We start from the raw sequence: 22816 nt of genomic DNA on the forward strand, positions 1-22816 counted from the left end.
TCGCGGGGTAATTAGATTACACCCAGCTGACCAATCAGAGCGCTCCATTCCTGAACCAATTAGTCAGCTGTCAGCCGGCCGGCCTCTTCACTGTTTACCAGGTTATTTCAGCGTTTAAAGTTTGATTTTTAAAGCCAGACTGAAATATATTTAAAGGATGCATCCTGGAATCGCCATCGCCTTGGTTTTCGCCGGGTGCTGCAGTAATGTGGTGTTCCTGGAGCTACTGGTTACGTAAGTATTAGGGAGTGATGCAAGTTACGTGGCCGCCCCCCTCCCACACTCAACTTCCCATGACATGCTTCATGAAGTTTTGGTGTCCATGGATAAGAACAAGGACATAATGTCCTTGATATAAGAATCATTGAAATGAAGGCTTTAAACAAGATACGTCGTTGTAGCTAGTTATGGTTTTCTCGAAAGAAGGACTTGAAGGACTAACGTTACTTAAGATAGTTATCAAGATTTGGGAAAGGGGAGTGCAGCAACACCCTCCTACTCCTAGTAAATAAATGATATTTAAATCAAATATGTGCTCATTCTGCTCTGGTGCAAGTTAGTTTACTATGGTGGTGGGGAAGGGGGCACTTCTTTTAATCAGGATTTACTTAACATCCTTCCTAATCAGTTGTAACGTGTCGTTATGCCCTCAATGTCCCGAAGTCTCTTCTCTTTCATTTTACTTGTGCCCTTAACCTTAAGGAGTGAAACAGTGGGGGTTCAAGCGCCTCCAACTGACCAGGCTAACTGGTCGCGACCTTTTAGCGTAGTGGTTAAGGCGTGCGTGCAAGAGGTTTGATAAAGGACATGCCTCCAAAGAACGAAGAAGAGGAACGCAGATGTTGGGGTGGGAGATAACATACAATATTCGGTATCAGTAAAATCCCCCATGTCGCTTCCTCCAGGGTGCCCCCACCCCCTCCTGCCCTGCCCAGGTGAAGTCAACCACTTGACTATAGCAAGACTCTGAATCCTTTGAAGCAATAATCAGCTATGTTTACAGTTCATAACATACAACTGTAATTGTGAACTACAAATCTGATGCTATGTTCTGTGCAGGGAGCATCCAGGCGCAGGGAACATCGTCACCTTTTCCCAGTTCCTGGTCATCGCAGTGGACGGCTTCTTCTTCACCACAAACTTCTGTCGCAAGAAACCGGTTATTCCCATCAGGTGGTTGAAAATGTTATTGCTAACTGACTAAGATGATCTCACACTTGTTATCTCCATGAAAAATGGAGATATTGTTTTGGGTCTGTTTGTGTTTCTGGACTACTCTAGTCAGCATTACTCAAGAACCTCTTGATGGATTACGATGATATTTGGTATGTGGGCAGGTGTTGTGAAGCCAAAATTCAAGGTCAATTTTGGGCCCCCTGGTATGTAACCTTGTTTACTCTGAATCACTATAGATTGTTATTATCTCCATGAAAAATGGAGATATAGTTTTGGGTGTGTCTGTTTGTCTGTTTGTCTGTTTGTGTTTCCGCACTACTGTAGTCAGCATAACTCAAGAACCTCTTGATAGATTACAATAATATTTGGTATGTGGGAGGGTGTTGTGAAGCCGAAGTTCAAGGTCGATTTTGGGCCCCCTGGTATGTGACCTTGGTACTGCAGCAGAACTGCCGTTTTTGTATATTTTGACTTGGACGTGCTATGGTCTTGATCTTTAGATGGCTGATAGCTTGTGATGTAATAAAAAAGTAATGTAGGTTTGGGCCCCCTACCAGCTTGCTCTGGAACTGCAGGGGTGTTATTGTGAAAATATTCTAAGGAAAATAACGGAACAAAGGAACGACAGATTTCTATGATATTTAGTATGCAGGTAGCTTAGACAGAGATGCACACAATGATGTGCAAAGTATGCTAATTGGGACTTAATTTGCATAACTAATGAGGAGAATCTATATTTCCAGTGTTTTCCATTACAAGACTCAAATTAGTCAAATGCATGTATCATGTGTAGTTTATGGCAAGTATGACATCAACAGATACCAATTATGCAAATGAATTCCTAATTTGTATAATCAATGCAAAAGGGCCAGAATTCATCTAAGGCTACACCAAGTAATTTTTATGGATGACGTCCTTTGGAGACCCTAAATCTAATGTGAGAGCAAAAAAAAAAAAAAGAAGGGCCGCAAGAAAACAAGATGCCTAGATTTGAAATATAATAGTCGACGACACATGTTAGGACACAAATTGAATGAGAGAACACAGTGTAACAACTAACAATTCTTTTATTCATCATGAAAAAGCAATAATTTGAATAATTCAGTTGAAGTTGAACAGCAGTTGTTGTCCTGTCCTGTTTTTTTCCATATCCCATTGATTTTGCAGGCCTGCAGAAACATACTCTGAAAAAGGCAAAATCTTACGATTTGCGGCACTTTCATAACTCTTTCGTCATAGTTACAGGAAGCGGAATTTCTTGTTTTTTTTCTGGGAGTGGAGAGGTCACTACGAAAATAAAACTGCCGCAAACATTCAAGATTTACAGTATGATAAATTGATTTTACTGTACCCAACTCTCTCGGGCTAGAACTCCACAGTAGTGCTAATTTTAGGTCGTTGGGCTTAGTGTCTTGGGCCGCCAAATGAACGACCAGATCCTCAGTCTGGCTCCCAGAGTGCCGGTTATTCTACTGATAAAACCTTTTTAACTGTAGTACAAAAAATTGCGTGTCAGAGGATATGTTGATACCATACCTTTAAGTTTTAAAACAGGCAGGAAACAAAATTAATATTAGCATTTGATGGATGACTTACACCCCCCCACCACCCCCCACCCCCCTTGAATTGTAGTGTTACTCCTGAAAGTAAGCGTGCAACGAATAAGGATCAGCCAGGTTAGTTTTCTTTTAAATTTGAGCAGAGGAATTTTAAACCCTAAGCACTTGAGCCAGCTAAGCTTCGAAGCTTTGAAATGTATATCGCAATGTCTGCAAGTCACACTGTAAATCAAGAAATTATTGCAGCATTTTTATTTTCCCCTTTCTTGCAATAACCTTTCCACTACAAATTCCTGTGACTTTTACTTCCATTGTATAATTCTACGGCACTAGAGACTTGTTTGAACCGCAATCTTAAAACACTACAAAATTTAAGTTCCCTCAAAAATATATGAATTTACGGTAATCTCATCGTAACTTTTATTTTCCGACTGCCAAGGAAGAAAAGTTACAAATTGTGTTGCAAGAAACATGTTTACCTGTGTTAACTGTGATTTTCTTTTCGCTCAGTATAATTGCAGACAGACTTTGTAAAATTAAATCATATAACAGATATAGAAGCCATTACTTACCAGGGGAAAAAATCAATAAAAAGGATGGACAAAAGTAGGATTTTATTCAATATCCGCACAGCAAGCAGATTTCAAATTGATCACCGACTTCTTTTCAAACGGCGCTTACAAATTTAATTACAGTTGACCAACTGCCGGTAGTATTTATAGATTCCACAGGATTATAGTTTCATGTGTTGATCTTTGCGCACAAAAGTTGAAATCAGTCCGCTTGGATAATGTTATCAAACCATCATCCATCAGTAAGAGATGGTGTATATTGTGTAATAAGGTTTTTGATTGGACGAAAGCCAAGGTCATTGTATCTTCGCCCAAGGTCAGACAGAATCATATCTCCGTGGACAAAGGAAAATGACCCAATGTTATAAATGGCTGCTGGAACGTAATTATTTTCAATCACGTGTAATTTTCCCATTGGCTGGTTTCTGATTAGGGCTATTTCAACGTTGTGAGAGGGGGGAGAATGGAATCTTTTCATGAATGGTAACTATGATTATGGAAGAGAAAGTTGTGTCAGCTTATTACTGTAAGTCGTAAAATATGGGTGTTAGTTTTTCTTATTTTCCCTTTCTACTGTGAAATTTAGTCCCCACAAGACATACTTAATCAAATTATGTACAGTATACTGTGTATTACTACCTGCTCGTAACTGTGGTCTAAAATAGACCAATCATGGCTGTCCATCAAAATTAGATCAATAGCTCGACCAATAAGAGGGCGGCTACATGTTGTCTGTGTGTGAAACATTTGCATTTTTCCCATTTGCATTTTGCTGGAAAAAAACATAGTGACGCATTACAAGATGGCACACGTTGTTGCCATGTGGTTAGAGTGAGGTCACCGCAGAGACCATGAACATGCAACCACGTCGAATATTTAACGATTTACAGTAATTGCTCCTACTTGAGACAACCTTTAACTTGGTGCTCCTACCACTTTGTTTTCCAGTAAGTATGCGATGATGGTGACCCTGTTCTTCACCGTCAGTGTGGTGAATAACTACGCCCTGAACTTCAACATCCCCATGCCTCTGCACATGATTTTCCGAGCGGTGAGTTAATCTCCTGCTTGCTAAGGGCCGATTCACACTTTTGCGTATATTCAAGTCTGTATACTCTAAGTTGCAATTTAACATTTCTTTTATTTCAGTAAAGTTTCCAGCCAAGACCAGGCTTTTAGCTAGGCATGCGTCCATGCGTCAATTGGACGCATGATACTAAAATTACAAGGAAATTGGAAGCCCTGTTTTTCAGCTGAATGCACAGAGGACCCCTGTTTCCCTGGTAATTATAGACACATGTTACTGTGTTACAGTGTCACTGATGCTGTTTTAGTCCTACCAGACACTGGGACAGCATGAAAACTGATTGGCATGCCAGGAAATTGTTAATCCATAGAGCCCATTGGGAGACAGAGAGGGAACAAACAGTTTTTAGTGCTTAAAATGGTCTGCTAAAAGTATGATTTGACTAGAACACATCTAACCCCCACATCACAGCATTCCCCCCCCCCCCCAATTTTCGGACCCCTTGTCTATAGATCCTAGCTAAAAGCCTGGCCAAGACCAAGACCCACTCATTAGCAAACAATAACTTTTAACTGCTGGGCAAAGTCTGAAAAAAAAACAATATTTGTATTTCCTAAAGAATTACTTCTCACACTACAAATCTGAACTCAAGTCTGCAACATATATTTCTGGGTACTTTTCAAGGAATGCCTTGAGACTAGGACTTGTGCGTTTCATGAATGGTGAGAGTAAATTGGGTACGTGATTCAGGTACAGATACAGACCTGATGGCAGCACGTTTGTTCCTAAGGTAGAGTGTTACTGTGATTGATCCACCGCACAGTTAGAAAGAAAACCCGCTCCCCTGTAACAAGTGCCATCCACCAAAGTGTAATTTGCCAGAAAGGCTCATTTCCCGCTCTGTTACCTTCAAATTCAGCCCTAGCAGTCCAGCTTTCTACTCTTGGGTTAGAAATAAGGAATACCATAGGAATAAGTCTTAAGCTAGCAATCCTCTGAGAGGACATCATTTTTTACCTTCGCCAAGAAGGTTATGCAGAGGTTAGCGTTTGTATGTATGTCTGGATGTATGTAGAAGACCAGAATAACTAAAGAACGCCTGGATGGATAGTCTTGATATTTGGTATGTTGGTAGGTCTTGGTGAGACCTGAAAATGATCAGATTTTGGGCCCTTTAGCAGCTTGTTACGGTACTGCAGCAGAACTTCCTGTTTTGATATCTCATGTTCTGGACATGCTATGGTACTGATTTTTGAGTGGTAGATAGCTCTTTGGACAGAGAGTAAGTGGTGTAGATTTGGGCTCCCTGGCGGCTTTTTCTGGAACTGCAGGAGCAGGTTTTGCTTCAGACTGTGAAAGGGAATAACTCAAGAAGGGCTTGATGGATGGTCATGCTTTTTGGTAAGTGGATAGCTTGAGTGATGATTTACAGGATTAGATACGTATTATGCAAATCAGTATCCAATTTACATAATTAATGAGGAAAGTTTATACATCAGCCAAATTCCATGATAGGACTCTCAAACAAGTGACATATGTAACTGAGGAAGAGAGAAATATGAATAGATATCAACTATGCAAATAACGATTTGCATAATTTATGAGGAAATTTCAATAACTCGCTGTATTCCATGATATGACTATTAAAATATGTGACATTTGTAACTGAGAAAGAGAGGAATGTAGATAGATAGAAAATATGCAAATGAAGACCTAATTTGTTTAATTACTGAGACACAACTATTATACAATACTGGTAAATGACGGCAATTTCATACTTGTGGCATTTGGAAGTTATGTGAATGTCAACATCATTAAATCAAATAGTGCTACTAACGACCTAATTTACATAATTGATGATAAATGTGAGCATTAGCTTCTTTGCTAAGCTCATACTTTGGACAACTGTTATTTGGGTGGAGACAACAATCAACTGGTATGATTTATGATTGATGAGGAACACTCCTTATGCGTCAGTCATAAAGGTTAAAATCATTTGGCGAAGGTATGAGGTCGTGGAACTCTAGTTTCTTTCTGTGTAACAATCTACTGGGGTACGTTGATGAAGGTCAGACATCCAGGTAATAAGATACGCCAAAAAATAGTTACTCAAGCAACTGGATCAAAACTTGTCTTGAAATTGCCTTCACTTCATTGACAATCAGAGTTTTGGTGTTTTGGTATAAAACCTGGTTCTGCCAGTTCTTTCTTTAGTCACTGACGAAAGACAGCGGATGCTGTCTGAAACGTCTGACTGTTTCAAACTTTTATCCAGTTGCTTGACTTGAGTAATTATTTTTGGTGAATCTACTGGGGTGCCTTAGCATTCGCACCAATTTTATGAAATTTGTATGAATTCTATGAAAGACGCATGAATCATTGTGCGAAAACGTACGAATCTTATGCAAAACACAAATAACTGTGCGAATACGCACAAATCTTATGGAACACGCAGTCTTTTTATCCAAACCCGCCGACTGCTGCTTGGATCACGTAAAATTTGTGCGAATGCCTACTAGGCAACCCTGATCTAGCAGTAGTAGGTCTTGTTTTACTGATAATATTAAGAGAAAAAGTCGTGAAACACATTTGACTGCTAAAATTAGATGTTATTATAGAGGAAGTATATATGCCAGTAGATGTTATTTGAAATTGAATCAAATGCAGTATCATACAACAGATAAGATGTGTTTCTAGGTCTATTGCAAGAAAGGTAGTTGTATCTTCTATCCTGGGTGTCGTTAAGCACTGTTATAAATTCAATTCTCTGTTGCTACGTGACAATTACATCAATTCCATCCATAGGCTTAGCATAGATGGACTTTTAGAGGAAGGAGAATTACAGATTTATGTGTGGATTGTCACTGTAGGATTACAGGTTAGGAAATTACTGGGAGGCGTAATATGAATGGCCTCTGTTAACCTTGTTTCGTAACCATATATGGAAGTGGGACAGGTTACCAGAGGGCATGGAGAGTGAAAAAAAAAGGGAAAGTGATCTCGAAACAGTTTAGCTCAAGTGAACTTAATTTAATGCTTTTCTACTGGTCATGACAGAGAAGACAGACGCTACAGACAGGATTTACAGGTTCATTGTACCGGGGAAATTCTCTAGTCTCTTCCAGACTAACTACCGCCGGCTATAGGGATAATATTTGCCAGGGTTTCATTTGTAGGCTTCTACGCGGGCAAAATATGATCTTCACCGTGGACTGACTCTACTGGCTAATTATTCCTTTTTCTGATGAATTCTACAATCCATACGCCCATAGGAAGGCCTGGTGGAGGCTAGAAATTCTCTGGGTACAAGTACAATGAACAGCGGACCACGGCTTCACCCTTTCCAGTAGCATTGCTTATTCAGTGAGCGATTACAACCCAGATTCAAACTCACGATTTTTTTAGTCCAGTGGCAGGGCCACTAACCACACTACTTTATGGCCCCTTAACCTTTTTTTACAGTCAGAAAATAATGGTCTGTGGAGAAAAGGTTAGATACATTCTAAATTGCCTTTAGCCCTAGGCAATGCTTATATTCTATGCTGTGTGCACTAGCTATAGTACTCAAACTCAAACTGTTACAAGTATACTTTCTTTAATATGTAAATTGTACCCCCTCCCCCCATGAGTTGACTTAAAAGATTACTGTAATTCTTGTTTCTTTCACTGTAACTTTATGTTCACTGGTTTCACGGTCTCCTCTGTACCGTGAACTTATCATCACCGTGAATAAAACCTGTTGTTATTATTTATTCACACATCCTTCACACATCCGTTCTGTAAATCACTTGCTGCCACCGTGAAGTTAAAGCTCAGTGAAAATTTCCATTTTACTTACACCATAGAATTTTGCTACCGTGAAGGTAAAGTGAATTACAGTACTCTTCCACTTGGGCTCTATTTAGGGCAGTAACATTGAATGATGGATACAGCAGGTACTTCAATATGCATTTTCATTACAGTGAATGTACAACCTCTCATTTAGGTTCCTTTCATGTAAAATCTAGGCCAAGGGCAAATACACCCATGTGCATAATTTGGAAAATGACAACGTAGTAATTATTCCCAATAGAATGTGTTCCTGCTCTCGGACTTGATGGATTTGTTTCGAATTTCCGTAAAATTTAGGTGACTCAGTGATTGGTTCACCCTTGTAGATACTGCAAATTAATTCATTTTTGCGGGCACTTGATTTTTCGGCAGGAGTGCAAAGTTAGTTTTTGTACTAAGGGTACGATCACAACAATTCTAGATCTGTAGTAGTACAGTAGTAATAAAATGGAAATTGTCATGAAAACTGAGAAAATAAAACCACTGTAAAAATTACTCATCATCATCATCGCTCGGTCGCGCAGCGGCCGATCACACATCCTCTCCACATCCGCCGATCAGTAGCCATTGCAGTGATGGCCTCGGGACTCAGGTCGCCTTCAGCATCCCCCAGTAGGTTCTGGATTTTACTGGTGTGGCCTAAAAAGACATTTTCGGCAGCCATTTGGCTGATGTCCTCTTTTGAGGGATCGTCTGACTCTGATGTTCGAAGGTCACAGAACCCCGTCCAATGTAACACGGTAGATTTTCAGGTGAAAATACGCGCAACTCTCTCGAGGTTTTGAAAGTCTGCAAATCAACACATTCAAGCAAAGGTCGTTGACTTTGTAATACCGGCTTGAAACTGAAAGGCATGACAATCCCAGAGAAGCCAATCAGACTACTGGGATTTTGGATGTAATTTTGGTTCTATCTACACTGCACGAAATGGCCTCGTATCCTGAAGTGATCCAGAACCTAAGATCCGAAAGAATCCGAACGGATCCGGGGACGTATATTTCTCAGCGGGCTATATGGGCATCCAAATATTGGGACTCAAGGTACCACTTGCATATTGTGTAAGTACTGCAAGTGGTATCTTGAATCCCAATATATGGATGCCCATATAGCCTGCCGAGAAATATACGGCCCCGGATCCGTTCGCATTCTTTCGGATCTTAGGTTCCGGATCACGTCAGGATACGTCAGGATCCGAGGCCATTTCGTGCAGTGCTAGCTCTCAATTTGGACTGCTACGTTGGTGTGTAATGTGGTTTTATATCTCTCTCTCTCACAGGGATCCCTGATTGCTAACATGATGCTGGGGATCATTCTGTTAAAAAAGAGGTCAGTGTAGAATATTACTATTTGATCTGTCTTTGGCTAGGCTAGTACCTTAGGCTTACAACATCCTTTATAATTATATGCATTTCCTCTGGAATTTTAGCAAAGCTTCAGGAGCAAGCTTGATAGTATATTTTAGGCCCGTTTCACAAGAATTCCCAGAATTTTACAGGAATCGGTCCGTGGACGCCGCCTGTCAATCTATACCATGTTAGTAAGGTCTGGCATTCCGGCAAGAATTCGTTGACCTGGAGTAATACTTTTCAGGAGTCAAGCAATTACATTAGCTTGTTTGTGTATTTAAAAAAAATGTACTTGTTAATTGTGATAACATTTTTAAAGACATTGCACAAGAAAGCTGGATGATTTAAATTTTTGAAATTCATTTTGAAAAAAAAAAATCCTCAACCAAGCATTGACTGAACGAACAGATTCTTGCCTACAAAATTGTGTTCATGCAACCAGAGCAATATTAGGGCCAAAAATAGAAATTAAAAGAATGCTGACATTTTTATGGTAGCGACATTTGCTAACATTGTTCAGCACATTTGGGTAATAGCTTCATACTTTTAGGATTTTAGAACCCAGCAAAATCGTGCCGTACGATGATCCCCTTAGTTTCACGAGCCTACAAAAACTCAGCTGGCCACAATTTTCAGTGAGGTCTCACATCACAACAACGTCGTATTTTTGCATCATGAACATTGCGATACATTGTGATAGTGTTGTTTGAACTTATCATGAATAGAAATGACTAAATTAATTGACTTTCAAAATCCGATTTTTCGGGCCCTAATATTGCTTGGGTTGCCTTAAACGTAATGATCCTTTCTGGTCCACCTGGTATGCAATATGAGAATCGCAACACTCATAACTGATATGTTCCCTTTTATTCTGTACTGTGACAGTTATAAGCCCATGAAGTATGCATCAGTCCTCATGATCACCGCTGGGATCTTCACATGTACCTACATGTCCGCCCAGTCTGTGGTAAGTACATGATGTATGTTTACCACTTTATGCCATACCTGGTCCACGAAAATGTTTGATACGGGTGTTCAGCATCGTCTGATGATATTTGCGTATCACACAGGGTTCTACTTGTATCACACGGACTTCCATAGAATATTTAGAATGTATTTCGAGTGTGCCGCTGTCGAAACTCACTTTTACTAATATAACATGTAAAGTAAGTCAAGGATTTTGAAGGTCATGATCTATTTTTTTCATGTTGAGTGAACTGTGTGGAATGTAAAGATTCTTTGCTTTGTATGTATTCATGTGAAATGATCTTTATTTGTTCTGTCCAGGGTTCTGAAAAGGAAGATGTTGACACTGAGGATGGAGGGCTTGTGGAGTTCCTGTGGTGGCTGCTAGGTGGGGTTGATAATCTGTTGCAAACCTAGATGACTTAAGCTATAGTCAAGAGGTTACATTGTAATGTTACATGTAATGTTGTTTTTTGTACAGGGATTGTTTGTTGTTTATGTACATCTACATGTATGAAAATATATACAGGTATTGTCACTGGGGCTATGTACCTGTACCGGAAATATTGTTTGGATACATGTCCAGACTTCAATGTCTTGTGGAACTCTAGCCTGTATTTCAAGCCTGTAAAATCGCTTCTGTCGAGGTCACCGACACTCGCTCATGAGTAATCAATGAGCTACACTTATTTGGCACAAACAGCCATTATTTTGTCCTGAACCCAAAGTAACCATGTAAGACTTAACCTGATTGGTTGATAGCTTCCCAGCGTCCTTTGCGGTTTTGCTCTAGATGAGCTTAAGCCAACCCTCTGATTGGCTGAAAGCTGTTTTGGTGGTGACGTCGCCAGAAGCGATTTTACAGGCTTGAAATTGCAGGGCCAGTATGGGAGGTAACGTACCGAGCATATCAGGCCTGTTCTGAAGGGTGATGACGCTGTGGAAAACCCTGTCTTTCAATAAAGAAAAGGGATGAAACGCACTCATATATCTGTATTGACCTTTACCCTTTTCAGGTATAGCCATGTTGACCTTTGCGCTCTTCATGTCGGCCAGAATGGGCATCTACCAGGAGGTTCTATATTCCCAATATGGGAAACATTCAAAGGAGGCACTTTTTTACAATGTAAGTAAAGAATCAATATTAATCTTTCTACTTTTTTTCACCCTCAACTGTGCCTCTCTTGCTAAGTGACCGTGTTGATTCACCTTATAGATCAAATTCTGTGGATCCAGAGGGCGTGGGTTTGAACCCTGCTCAGCGCAGTAGTCTAGATTTGCATTTGTTTATTTGGATCGTGGAGGTAAAGACTACGGTCCCATGTATGGGGGAGGTTCAGGGGTCAAATTTCTACATATAAAAGAACCCAACACACTCATCGAGAAGAGTATGGGTGACTGTGCGTTTTGCTAAGAACGTGAACCATAGAAAAGCTTCATTGAACTTCCACTAAATACAAAAAAAAGCATGATCTCGATTGCGGTTGTGTGCAGTCGTGTTGAGTGCCTTTTCCCCAAGGGCACAAGATCAGTGGCGGCAGGGGATTTGAACCCGGGACCGCTGGGCTCTGGGCCCCAAACCCTGCCGTTACGCCACACGACCCCACAACCCCTTGCAACTTTTCAAATCGTTCTTCCTTCCTTGTTTCTGGTCTCGTACCAGAGTTTTTTTACGATTTCGTATGTAGGCCAACACCCTCAGGCTGAGGGGCTACAATTCCGCCAAGAAAAGTAGGACCAAAAATCTAATCATATTGGCGAAAAGCGGTTTTTCGCTGCTTTCCGATGTATTTATCGGTATCATCTGTTGTCCCTTTATTTTGGGTAGAAAGTTTACTAGAAACCATGGTAAAATGTCAGTTTTGGACCCAAAAATTATCTCTTTTTTTTCACTTTTTTGATCGAACCTGCTTGAAAAAAAGAGTTTTCCTGGGGTCACAGTATATATGCTGAGAAAGCTTAGTAAATTGTGTCTCTGAAAAATGATCAGGCAAAAAAAGCGCATCACCGTTGCCGCGGACTAATACAAAAAAGGCTTTCATGGCGAACCAACTTCACCACGCCCAAAAATACAACAACCTACAGGCTTTTCAGGAGATACCAAAAATTATGCACAGCTAAAACAATCACAAAGCAATTGGGGGCAGAAATCTGGGTGACGACCAGTACGCACTTCCGGCGGATTTCCGTGTCATGACCCTAACCCTGGTGAGATTTGAACTCCGACCCGGAACCTTCTGTGCAAAACTGTCCTTCTTTGCATCCATTAATGCTCTTGGTGTTGTTTTCCCAGCATGCCTTGCCACTCCCAGCGTTCCTGCCGTTAGCAGGAGACATCTACAGACATGCCGTCCTGTTCAGTCAGAGTGGTGAGTAGGGGGCGCTTTTTTTTAACCTTTAGCACACTGAAGTAGCCATTTGGCACCCAATTCCTATTGGTTACAGAGTTAGGCAGCAGGGAGAAGGTTAATGTTATTTCTGTGTCAGGCAACACATCCTTGATTTTACAGCAGTGACACATCTTGTATTTTATTATCTATTCAGAAAGTATTCTAAGAGTACATCATAGTATAATCCAGTTTATTGTTCCAAGAACATACGTGTAGAAGTGATGCATTGTGGGTCAAGGTCAAAGTTTAAGGCCCCTGGCCATTGTTTGTCTATATCCAATGGGACTTTAAACTTTGACCTTGAACCTCAATGTACATGTGTATTTGGAACTGTGAATTGGCTTATTACATGTGCATGTATTTGTATTGTCCTAGTACCTCAGGGTTAGTTATTGCTGTGCAGAAAATCTCCTAAAAGCTGTAAAATTGTATTATTCTTGATGAATATCAAAGAATTCTCCACAAACCATCTAATAAAGCAAAATTTGATAAATGTGATGGAAGTTTTGGTGGGAGCTGTTTGGTTGGACATGTCATTTTTGTTTTCCATTTCAGAGCCAATCATGATACCCTTACTAGAAGTCGGCGTCCCGAAGATGTGGTTCTTTCTGCTGATGAACTGTATTACACAATATCCTTTTTCATCATTATTTAGACTCACAAAATTTGATTACCATACATTACACATTTAAGGAAACTGAAGCAATATTAGTGTCCGAAAAATCGGATTTTGAAAGTCCAAAAAAATTATTTAGTCATTTCTATACATGATTAGTTCAAACAACGCTATCACAATACATAGCTACGTCCATGATGCAAAAATATGACGTTGTTGTGATGTGAGATCTCTGAGTGACACTGAAAATCGTGACCAGAGTTTTTGTAGGCTCGCAAAACTAAGGGGATCATCATGTGACATGATTTTGCGCGGTTTTAAAATCCTAAATGTATGAAGTTATTACGCAAATGTGCAAAACAATGTTAGTAAATGTCACTACCGTAAAGATTTCAGCATTTTTTATTTCAGTTTTGTTGCCCTAATATTGCTTTGGTTGCAATAAAGTAAAAAGACAATACTTCACATTTTAGCAGGGATTTTTGAAATTGCTCGATAACTTTCAGCTATTCACTTTCCATATCAGTGAAGCAGACAGGTGCTGACTGCCTTGTTGTTGTCCCAAGTTTAAATTTCAAAAAAAAAATGAACGCGCTCAGTGCAAGGCCATAGGGGGCCACTCATCAAAGCACTGAACTAATTCTTACTGTAGCAACATCTCTTCGCCCTAGGTCAGAAACATCAATGCTCGAGACAAGCATGACTTCACTGACCCATTAGGAGAAGCAGGGGTTACGAAGGCTGCTCGGGAAATTCCCTACCCCATTTAGGCTGGAATGTTTTGATCCACTCACACCGGGGCATGCCCCTACTCTTTTTCGAAAGATGTGGTGGGTTCTTTTACATGCTCATGGTGTGACTCTCCTCAAACACGGGACCTCCATTTAACGTCCTATCCGAGGGACGTCCCTAACCCTAGATGAGCTAGGTACTCATTTACACCTGAGTGAAGTGAGGAAAGTCGTGTTAAGTGCCTCTCCCAAGGGCACAACATTGGGGCGCAAGTTCGGACATGTCTCTGGGCACAACCTGGGATTAGATCCCGGGTCCCATTGTTTGACAGCCGCGCGCTCTACCACTTGCGCTACACGACGCCGTAAATATTCTTCTGGTATTCTTTTTTTTAGCTGTAGACATTTAATAGTTGTTATTCGAGAGGGTCAGAAGATATTTAAATGTCTGAAAACACTTGAGCTATGAATAGGGACACCAACATGCATTGCAATGGGCACAGTGATGACATCACATAAAAACGCTCCTTTCCATCTATTTGGTCTATGGAAATTACAGCTATTCCTAGTATTCAGTCAGATATAGGGATGACTATAACGCATACAGCAGTCTGCTTGTACCAGGGCAGATCGCAAACCTCGCTGGCAACAAAACGAACTGGAAGCTACTTACAGTCGCCTGTGTTGCAGCCGACCGATGATAATGATGATGATGATAACGCACGCAAAATACAACCATGCTCATTGTTAAGACACGGTTATTACAATACATGTATTTCCTTGACGTATCCCTTCACGTATATCTGTATACGCGGGGTATTCATCCTGACGACGGAGTGCGCCTCCCTCACGGTCACTCTCATCATCACGTTACGCAAGTTCGTCAGCCTCATCCTCTCCATCTTCTACTTCCAAAACCCATTCACCGTCTACCACTGGCTTGGGACCTCGCTCGTGTTCGGTGGTACGCTCCTGTTCGTGGACATATACAATATGATACGGCAGAGCTTTGCAAAGAAGAAGGATTGAGTTTAACTGATTTTAAATGAGAAGTACCAACACAATGATTTGTGGTAGGTTTTACAATGAGGAATCAGTGAAGCTGTGTGTGTGTGTGTGTATGTGTGTGTGTAGGTGTGTATGTATGTGTAGGTGTGTGTGTATTTGTAGGCTTGTGAGTGTGTTTCTGTGTAGGTGTGTGAGTGTGTGTGTATATGCATGTATGTGTGGTGTGTGTGCGTATGTGTGTGTGCATGCATGTGTTTGTGTGTGTGTGTGTGTGTGTAGGTGTGTGAGTGTGTATGTGCAGGTGTGTGTTTCTGTGTATGTGTAGGTGTGTGAGTGAGTGTGTGTGTCTGTATTTGCATGCATGCATGTGTGGTGTGTTTGCGTATGTGTGTGTGCATACATATGTCTTTTTGTACATGCGTGTATGTGTGTGTGTGTGTGTAGTTGAGTTTGTGTGTGTGTGTGTGTGTGTGTGTGTGTGTGTGCAGATTACATAGCGAAATACATGTACCTTTGATAGCAATTCAATTCTTAATCTCAATTAAACATTGATAATTATCATACATATGCAAGACATAATTAACGTTGCACACACCAGTTCAAATTTGTCTTCCAGGTGAAATCAGGTATAAGATTTCTACTTTTTAATATTTGCCTGAAATCACCATTCCTATTAGGTAGGAAATTGTTCATGTATATTCTGAATCTTTTGGAGATAATTTTGACAAGAATGATGTTTTTAATCATTGAAGAGACTGGTAATATAAACATGATAAACCTAATATAAATATTGGTTGTTGTCGGTTTGTATTTATACTCAGGAGAAAGTTTGTGCATTACACCTACCTCTATTTGTAAGTCTAGACAAATATCAAATTCCCCTGTACAATTGAAGTACTGGTTTTGAATTACAATATTTAGCAATATGTAAATCAATAAGACACATGTGGTACACAAATTAACAACTATGATTTTTTTTAAATAATTAAGTGAAAGACCTTGTTTCTAGATTTGATTGTAATGTGATTACATTAGTGAAAGTTTGATGTTTTGGGGCAAATTTGCAAAAAGATTCTAATCTGATATTTTAACTGGATGATATCATTCGATGATATTTATATGTAGGCACTGTAGTTAATAATGATATACATATGCTTGTAAACAAGGTGCAATCTAATCTAGAGTTGTATACTACCCATGGCAGACAATATATCTTGTGCAGTTTTGGTAATAGGAACTAAGTTTTTTTTTATACAAAATGCTAAGGTATTTTTTTTCATTTTTGAAAAAAAGGGTCAATCATTTTTGAAAAAAAAAGGGTCAACTTCTTAGCCTTAAGAAATGATCAGGGATATTTGCACTTGCCATTTTACTTCTCAACGATGTAATATTTCTATACATAGATGGATTTGTGTGTATTTGGTTTCCTCATTAGAAACATGATGAGATTATAAGGATCAACAAAACATAATGTGCTGTATGGCGATTTAGCATAGTGTTGTCTTGTTCATGAATATTATTAGCATATCGCATATCTAACTGTATGCATTGTTTAAAGCTATCTAATGAGGATGCTTCTACGGCACTTGGTGGCATCGAGTTCCACTCTACGATCGCTCTATGAGAATACGAATTTTTGAACACATCAATCCTCGGTTGATAAGTCTTATACTTAAAGGCATGACTATTTCTTGTCCTTTTCTGAGCTGGTATTATATACTTATACTAGGTTTGCATACTAGTATTGCACACAGAGAGCAGTGTTTAGCTTATCAAAGGATGCTGTCACCATCATTTCTCAGATCTATATTTGCTCGCCAATTTAGACAGCACATCCCCTCTCTGACCTTTAAAATCCACAGAACGGAAGGAAAAGAGTTGTTTACTCGGGAAACTACATGCAATAATTAATCTGATTCACGTCCCGTAGATAACCAGGCTAACCCGTCCGTGATATTTACGTTTGTCGCCCACTCTGTTTTTAACGAAAGGTTGTCGAACTCTCGGGGGGGGGGGGTCCTTGTGGTGTAGTGGTCTGCGCCTCTGTCACTTACCTACCACATCTGGTTCAAATTATGAGGACCCAGAAGGCCCAAGTTTGCGCCCGGGTAGGACACTACTGAAAAAGAGTCGCATGGAGTCATACCAAAAACTTTATACAAATGGTACATGATTGCACCTCAGTGTGGCCCAGGGCTATATAAAACGGAGATGGGCACCGCCCTATAGACCTTATGGTGTGGGAGGATTTTAACTAAAGATATAATTGGTCCCAAAGGGTTTGAGGGGTGCGTGGATTGTGCTTTACAAGTAGGAATGATAGCTGATTACGGAGCGGTCCTATTCGCCGTAGGTCGTCGTATATTGTTATCTCCATGAAAAATGGAGATATTGTTTTTGGCGTGTCTGTCTGTCTGTGTGTGTTCGTGTTTCCGGACTATTGTAGTCAGCATAACTCAAGAACCTCTGGATGGATTACGATGATATTTGGTATGTTCGTAGGTGTTGGGAAGACAAGGGTCAATTTTGGGCCCCCTGGTATGTGACCTTGGTACTGCAGCGGAACTTCCTTTTTTTCTTTTGACCTGGACGTGCTATGGTCTTGCTTTTTTGGTGACAGCTTGTGATGTAAGGAACACGTGGTGTAGGTTTGGCCCCCCTAGCAGGCTAGCCTCTACCAGGCTCCGCGGATGGCTGGAAAAAAATAGTGGAAATTGGCCAAATAGAGTGAATAGTCACATCGGTACCAATAGATCTAGGATGGCATATTGGACCCTCTCTCCGTAGCCGACTCCCTTAGCATACTATTCACTCTATTTGGCCAATTTCTACTATTTTCCAGCCATTCCGCGGAGCCTGGTAGAGGCTAATGAAAGCACTCAGTTTGCGATCTCACGACGTATGTGACCGACCCTTTACTGTGATTGTTGACATTTTCAGCCACCTCTACCAAATGTGTTTGCTGCAAATTAGTCAAAAAGCATTGGAATTTGAGAAAAGAGACTCGCGCCCTGAAAAGCGTGCCGCAGCCCAAGACACCTAAATAAATTTCCGGAAATGTTCAGCCTCCATAGAAGGCTTTTGGGCTTATAAAGCACTTTTTGCGGATGACTTCATTTCGTACTGGGTCGTTTGTACAGCCAGACCCGGGCCTAGTGGTGACGGGCTGGCTACACAAACGACCCAGTAAAAAAAGAAATTATCAGCAAACGCCCCCCAAAAAGGCCCATAGAGCCTGCTATGGAGGCTAGAAAATTCAGTCGTTTGAGTGTCCGACAGAAATGAAGAACGTTCGCGTGAAACTCTTAGTGGTAACAACAGCAGTTGTTCAGCACCAAGGACGGGGATTATGTGATTGCATTACGTTGGCTTTAGCCAGCCGCCGCATCGGTACCAATTGTAAGAAGACTAACTCAAAACGATACTACTCACCCAAACGCCACGTATCGAAGCGATCTGTTTATCCGCGAGCATACGTACATGGATAACGGGATTTTAATACTCTTGTGGAAATGTCAAACGACACTACAGTTGTTGTTCAGCACCAAGGACGGGGATTATGTGATTGCATTACGTTGGCTTTAGCCAGCCGCCGCATCGGTACCAATTGTAAGAAGACTAACTCAAAACGATACTACTCACCCAAACGCCACGTATCGAAGCGATCTGTTTACCCGCGAGCATACGTACATGGATAACGGGGTTTTAATAGTCTAGTGGAAATGTCAAACGAGCCACACACGTTTTTCCTGAGTGACCTTTCGTCATACTAGTCCTACCAACGCGTAGGACGCACGTCAACATGTCGTGTATGTGAAGTGGGAGAAATCCTTGGCATTTCACATCTCATTGAACAAGCAGGTATGACATCCGACCTGGCAGCAAATATTTGTCTCCTTCCGTTAATTTTGTAGTGTCTGCTCTTTGCCGGTTCGTAAATCAAAATAACATCAATTTCAGAAATACATTTTAAATACATTAGCAATGTCCCTACTGTGCGTATACACATGCGAGTCTTTTGATTTTGTTAACGGCAGCAAAATATGGAGAACATTTTAACAGCACGTCTTTTGCAAGATATATAAAAACTAAAACTCAGAAGAAAAAGATACACACGCCATATGCACATGTAGGGATGTTGGTCAAATGATATTGCATTACAATCCACATACGAAGGCAGTTCAATTGAAACTTCACCATAGCAGCTTCTTAATCAGTTATCATTCTGAAAACTGACATTTCACTTGTGATGTGATACATATCGACTTTTGTTTATATCAAAATCACGTTTCAGTGCACGCACTGAGACGGGCAGTCATTGACTTCCGCTTTTACTTCATATACTCATTGCCTTCGCCGTAGGCAGAAGGGTATATTTTAATTCGGGATTTGTGGAGTGATGGTGTTAGCGATCTAACACTTGATGCCATGGACGGATGTTGGTGATTTTTGGTAGGTAAGTTTCTGTTGGGAGACGAAGGTCAAGTTCGAAGAAGGGTCTTCTGTGGGGTTCCTTTGGTGCTGCAGTGGACCTTTGGTGTTTGTCGGTTTGTTTGTTGGTGGCATAACTCGAGAGAAATTAAATGGATCGTGATGAAATTTAATAGGTTGGTGGGAGTTGGGGAGAGGAAGGTCAGGTTCGAAGATGGGTCTTCTGGGGGGTTCCTACGGTACTACAGTGGGCATTTTTTATCTAGATTTTTTTTTCATCTTCGGTTACGTTTTGTTTTACATGTGGTCAGGTAGAGTATAGGGTGTGATGATAGAGCCAGTCGAGTGGCCATCAGTGTCCCCTAGACACAGGCTATTCATTGAAAGTTTTCTACACTGATTTTCTATTGACCGAGAGACAAAAACTTTATTCTAAGACCTTTAATTATTTTGATACGGATAACTGTGCTAAATTTCATTTATCTCAGTGAATGGAAAATGAACAAAATCATTTAATGTAAATGAATATCTCGCGTCACTAAATTGAAAAGACCCCAATCAGAGTTTCTGTGGATCAGTCTACGACGGTAAAAAAAGAAATACAGGAAGTCTTGAAAATCAAGGTTCCCATTGCTCGAGTGTTTACATTTTTATCGCCGGAGGTAAACCGAGAAACTAGGCGCCATTTAGAAACGCCAACGTGCTGTGTACGGCAAACTCAACACCGGTAAGTGTTAGTTAAAGGAACCCTGGCGTATACACTGTGACATAAAAAAAACGTTGAGTTCCAATGTCTCCGCTACTGTTTTCAAGGTTATTTAGATCTTTCCTGTTTCAGATTCTAACTCAAGTATGAAAAAAAAAAATCACGCGTCTTCAAATAACATGCATTTTCGGGATGTCCCGGTAGTTCAACTAGTAGTAACTTTACTGTTTCAGATTCTAACTCAAGTATGAAAAAAAAATTCACGCGTCTTCAAATAACATGCATTTTCGGGATGTCCCTGTAGTTCAGCTAGTAGTAACCTTACAGATGAGCTCCTGGTTCCAATCAGTTGATAACTGGCAGACCCAGGTGCAATCTTGGGAAGGACATCTCTGTTGGGGCTGCACCCGTTTTTCGGAAGGGACTTAAAATAGGAGTGCCGTGTTCGAGGAGGGGCATCGAGCACAACAAAGATGAAGGGCTTGCGACCGCTCTCTGTAAGAATACACCCTGCTACTGAAACAGCAAGGAAACTTGCTGGCCTATGTGCCACAAGGCCCTACATGGGTCTGAACGAAAGAACGAACGAAAGAACGAACGAAATGTGACAAAGGGCAATGAGAATGTATATGCATATGTCACCGTAGAGGTTGGAATTCAGGAGAATCTGGAATTCTCCTAGTACTAGTAGTAGAGATTGGAACTCTAGTTTCTGCTAGGAGAGATTGGAATCCCAGTTTCTCCTATGAGAGATTGGAATTCCAATCTCTTCTTTGACATATACATTAAAAGCGAGACGATATAACAATCATATAATGACGGCTGTTATTTCGATTTCCATTGATTGAATAATTGGACAGTTTTTTAGTTATCAGAAAATGGGTCACCAAAACAAACGAAACGCATGCCAAAAGTCAAAGACTAAGTTTGGTGTTTGCTCATTTGGGTTTTCCTCTTTTTCGAACTTCACAACCTTCTGCAAGAGTTCGTTCGTACGTTGACACACACACAGCTTGTGACGTACGTTCAACACGAAAAAGCACTACAGGGCGCTTGAAAATACAACCTGTGCAGTTTAAGTCCACGTACACGAACGATTCCTCCAGACAAAACATCACAAGACTCCCGACAACGCTGAAGAAGCGAAGAGATCTACGCGTGTCTCTTTGCTCAGTGTAAGACGTCAGCAGTAATTGATGGTGAGTAACGGGCGTTCTGGAGTGTCTGAGTCATGGAGACGGGTGAGTTCAGAAGGGGGTGTGCGATGTGCGTCTCCCCCGTCTTCCGCCTTCTCGAAGAAGCAAAAGATTCGGACTGAACGCCTGTCAATGTTGTTTTTGATACGGGTATATGGTGATGATTCACTGATGACACTGTAGCATACCGTTAACAGTATCTATACCGCTACCTGATTGGAAGGGGGGTGTCACTGTGGTGTAGTGGTCTGCGCCTTCTGCCTCTCACTACATCTGGTTCAAATTACTTGGACCAGAAGGACTGGGGTTCAAGCCCCAGGTGGGACACCTCTGGACAAGAGGCGTATTGAGTCATACCAAAGACTTTATAAAAATGGTACATACTTCTGAAACAGTATGGAAGTTAAACACACTTCACTGCCAGTGGACTAGCCCCCTGCTACAGTGATTGCACCACAGTGTGGCCCAGGGCTATGAAACGGAGATGGGCACCGCCCTATACACCTTATGGTGTGGGAGGATTTTAACTAACCTGGTTGGGACGCAGTTTGGAGTTGACTTTTGCCTTGACTTTCCAAGCAAACTCACATTTTGTTTCTTTATCTATACTTCATTTGCTAACAAAAAAACACCCACTGGCACCATGTTTAATGATTTAACTTGGACCTCTAAATTGGACCTCTAAAGAAGAGTTTTCTCAAGGGCCGTAAGCTGAGAAGAAATCTAGTCTTCACCTCCCATTGAATTTTTTACCACTATAAATCATCGTCAGTGGCGTCGAATGGTCGAGTGACTATGCTAGATCAAGAGGGTACGATTTAATTCCTGGCCTTCCAGGCTAGACGTTGTGTCCTCGGGAAAGACACTTAACACGACCACCCAGGTATACAAATGGATACCTGACTTCGGTTGGGGAGGTAAATGTTGCCGAAAGAAGAAGGATAGGCTCCGCCTTCCAATGCCGTTACTTGACACAGTGGATAACAACCCTCTATCCCTGCGACCTCAAGAAGACTACGGGGCAACCTTTACGCTTACCTTTCTTCACTGGTTATCGCACACTAATCTACCGAAGAATATTTGCTCGTGTGTCCATCTGGGTATTCACTGATAGGCGTGGAACGGTAAAACACTCAAAAACGTAAAAGTGCAGTAATGGGTCGGTAAACATCATTAGTTGTATGGTCCATCTCCGGTGCAGGGGGTCAGCAATGACGTGGGCGGGGAGGATGACTCCGTTTCCCGCTCCCTAAAGAGGATA

The 22816-nt window shown here is 41.0% G+C and overlaps 1 protein-coding gene across 1 annotated transcript; it reads left to right on the forward strand.

Annotated features, from left to right (window-relative positions):
* Positions 1–39: 39 nt before the first annotated feature.
* Positions 40–16871, forward strand: LOC136435615 (UDP-xylose and UDP-N-acetylglucosamine transporter-like). Its single transcript, XM_066429254.1, has 10 exons — positions 40–234; positions 1060–1173; positions 4256–4358; positions 9442–9491; positions 10397–10478; positions 10799–10865; positions 11494–11603; positions 12771–12846; positions 13423–13498; positions 15012–16871. The coding sequence occupies exons 1-10, from the start codon at positions 158–160 to the stop codon at positions 15241–15243; spliced, it is 987 nt and encodes a 328-aa protein (XP_066285351.1). The 5' UTR covers positions 40–157; the 3' UTR covers positions 15244–16871.
* The last annotated feature ends 5945 nt before the right edge of the window (positions 16872–22816 follow it).

The sequence above is a fragment of the Branchiostoma lanceolatum genome, chromosome 5 (genome assembly GCF_035083965.1).
Source record: "Branchiostoma lanceolatum isolate klBraLanc5 chromosome 5, klBraLanc5.hap2, whole genome shotgun sequence".
Lineage (NCBI taxonomy): Eukaryota > Metazoa > Chordata > Leptocardii > Amphioxiformes > Branchiostomatidae > Branchiostoma > Branchiostoma lanceolatum.

Coding starts and splice junctions, on each gene's coding strand:
- LOC136435615 (XM_066429254.1), top strand. CDS start 158: ATGCATCCTGGAATCGCCATCGCCTTGGTTTTCGCCGGGTGCTGCAGT. Junction 1,174..4,255: donor AAACCGGTTATTCCCATCAG/GTGGTTGAAAAT, acceptor TTTGTTTTCCAG/TAAGTATGCGATGATGGTGA. Junction 10,866..11,493: donor GTTCCTGTGGTGGCTGCTAG/GTGGGGTTGATA, acceptor TACCCTTTTCAG/GTATAGCCATGTTGACCTTT.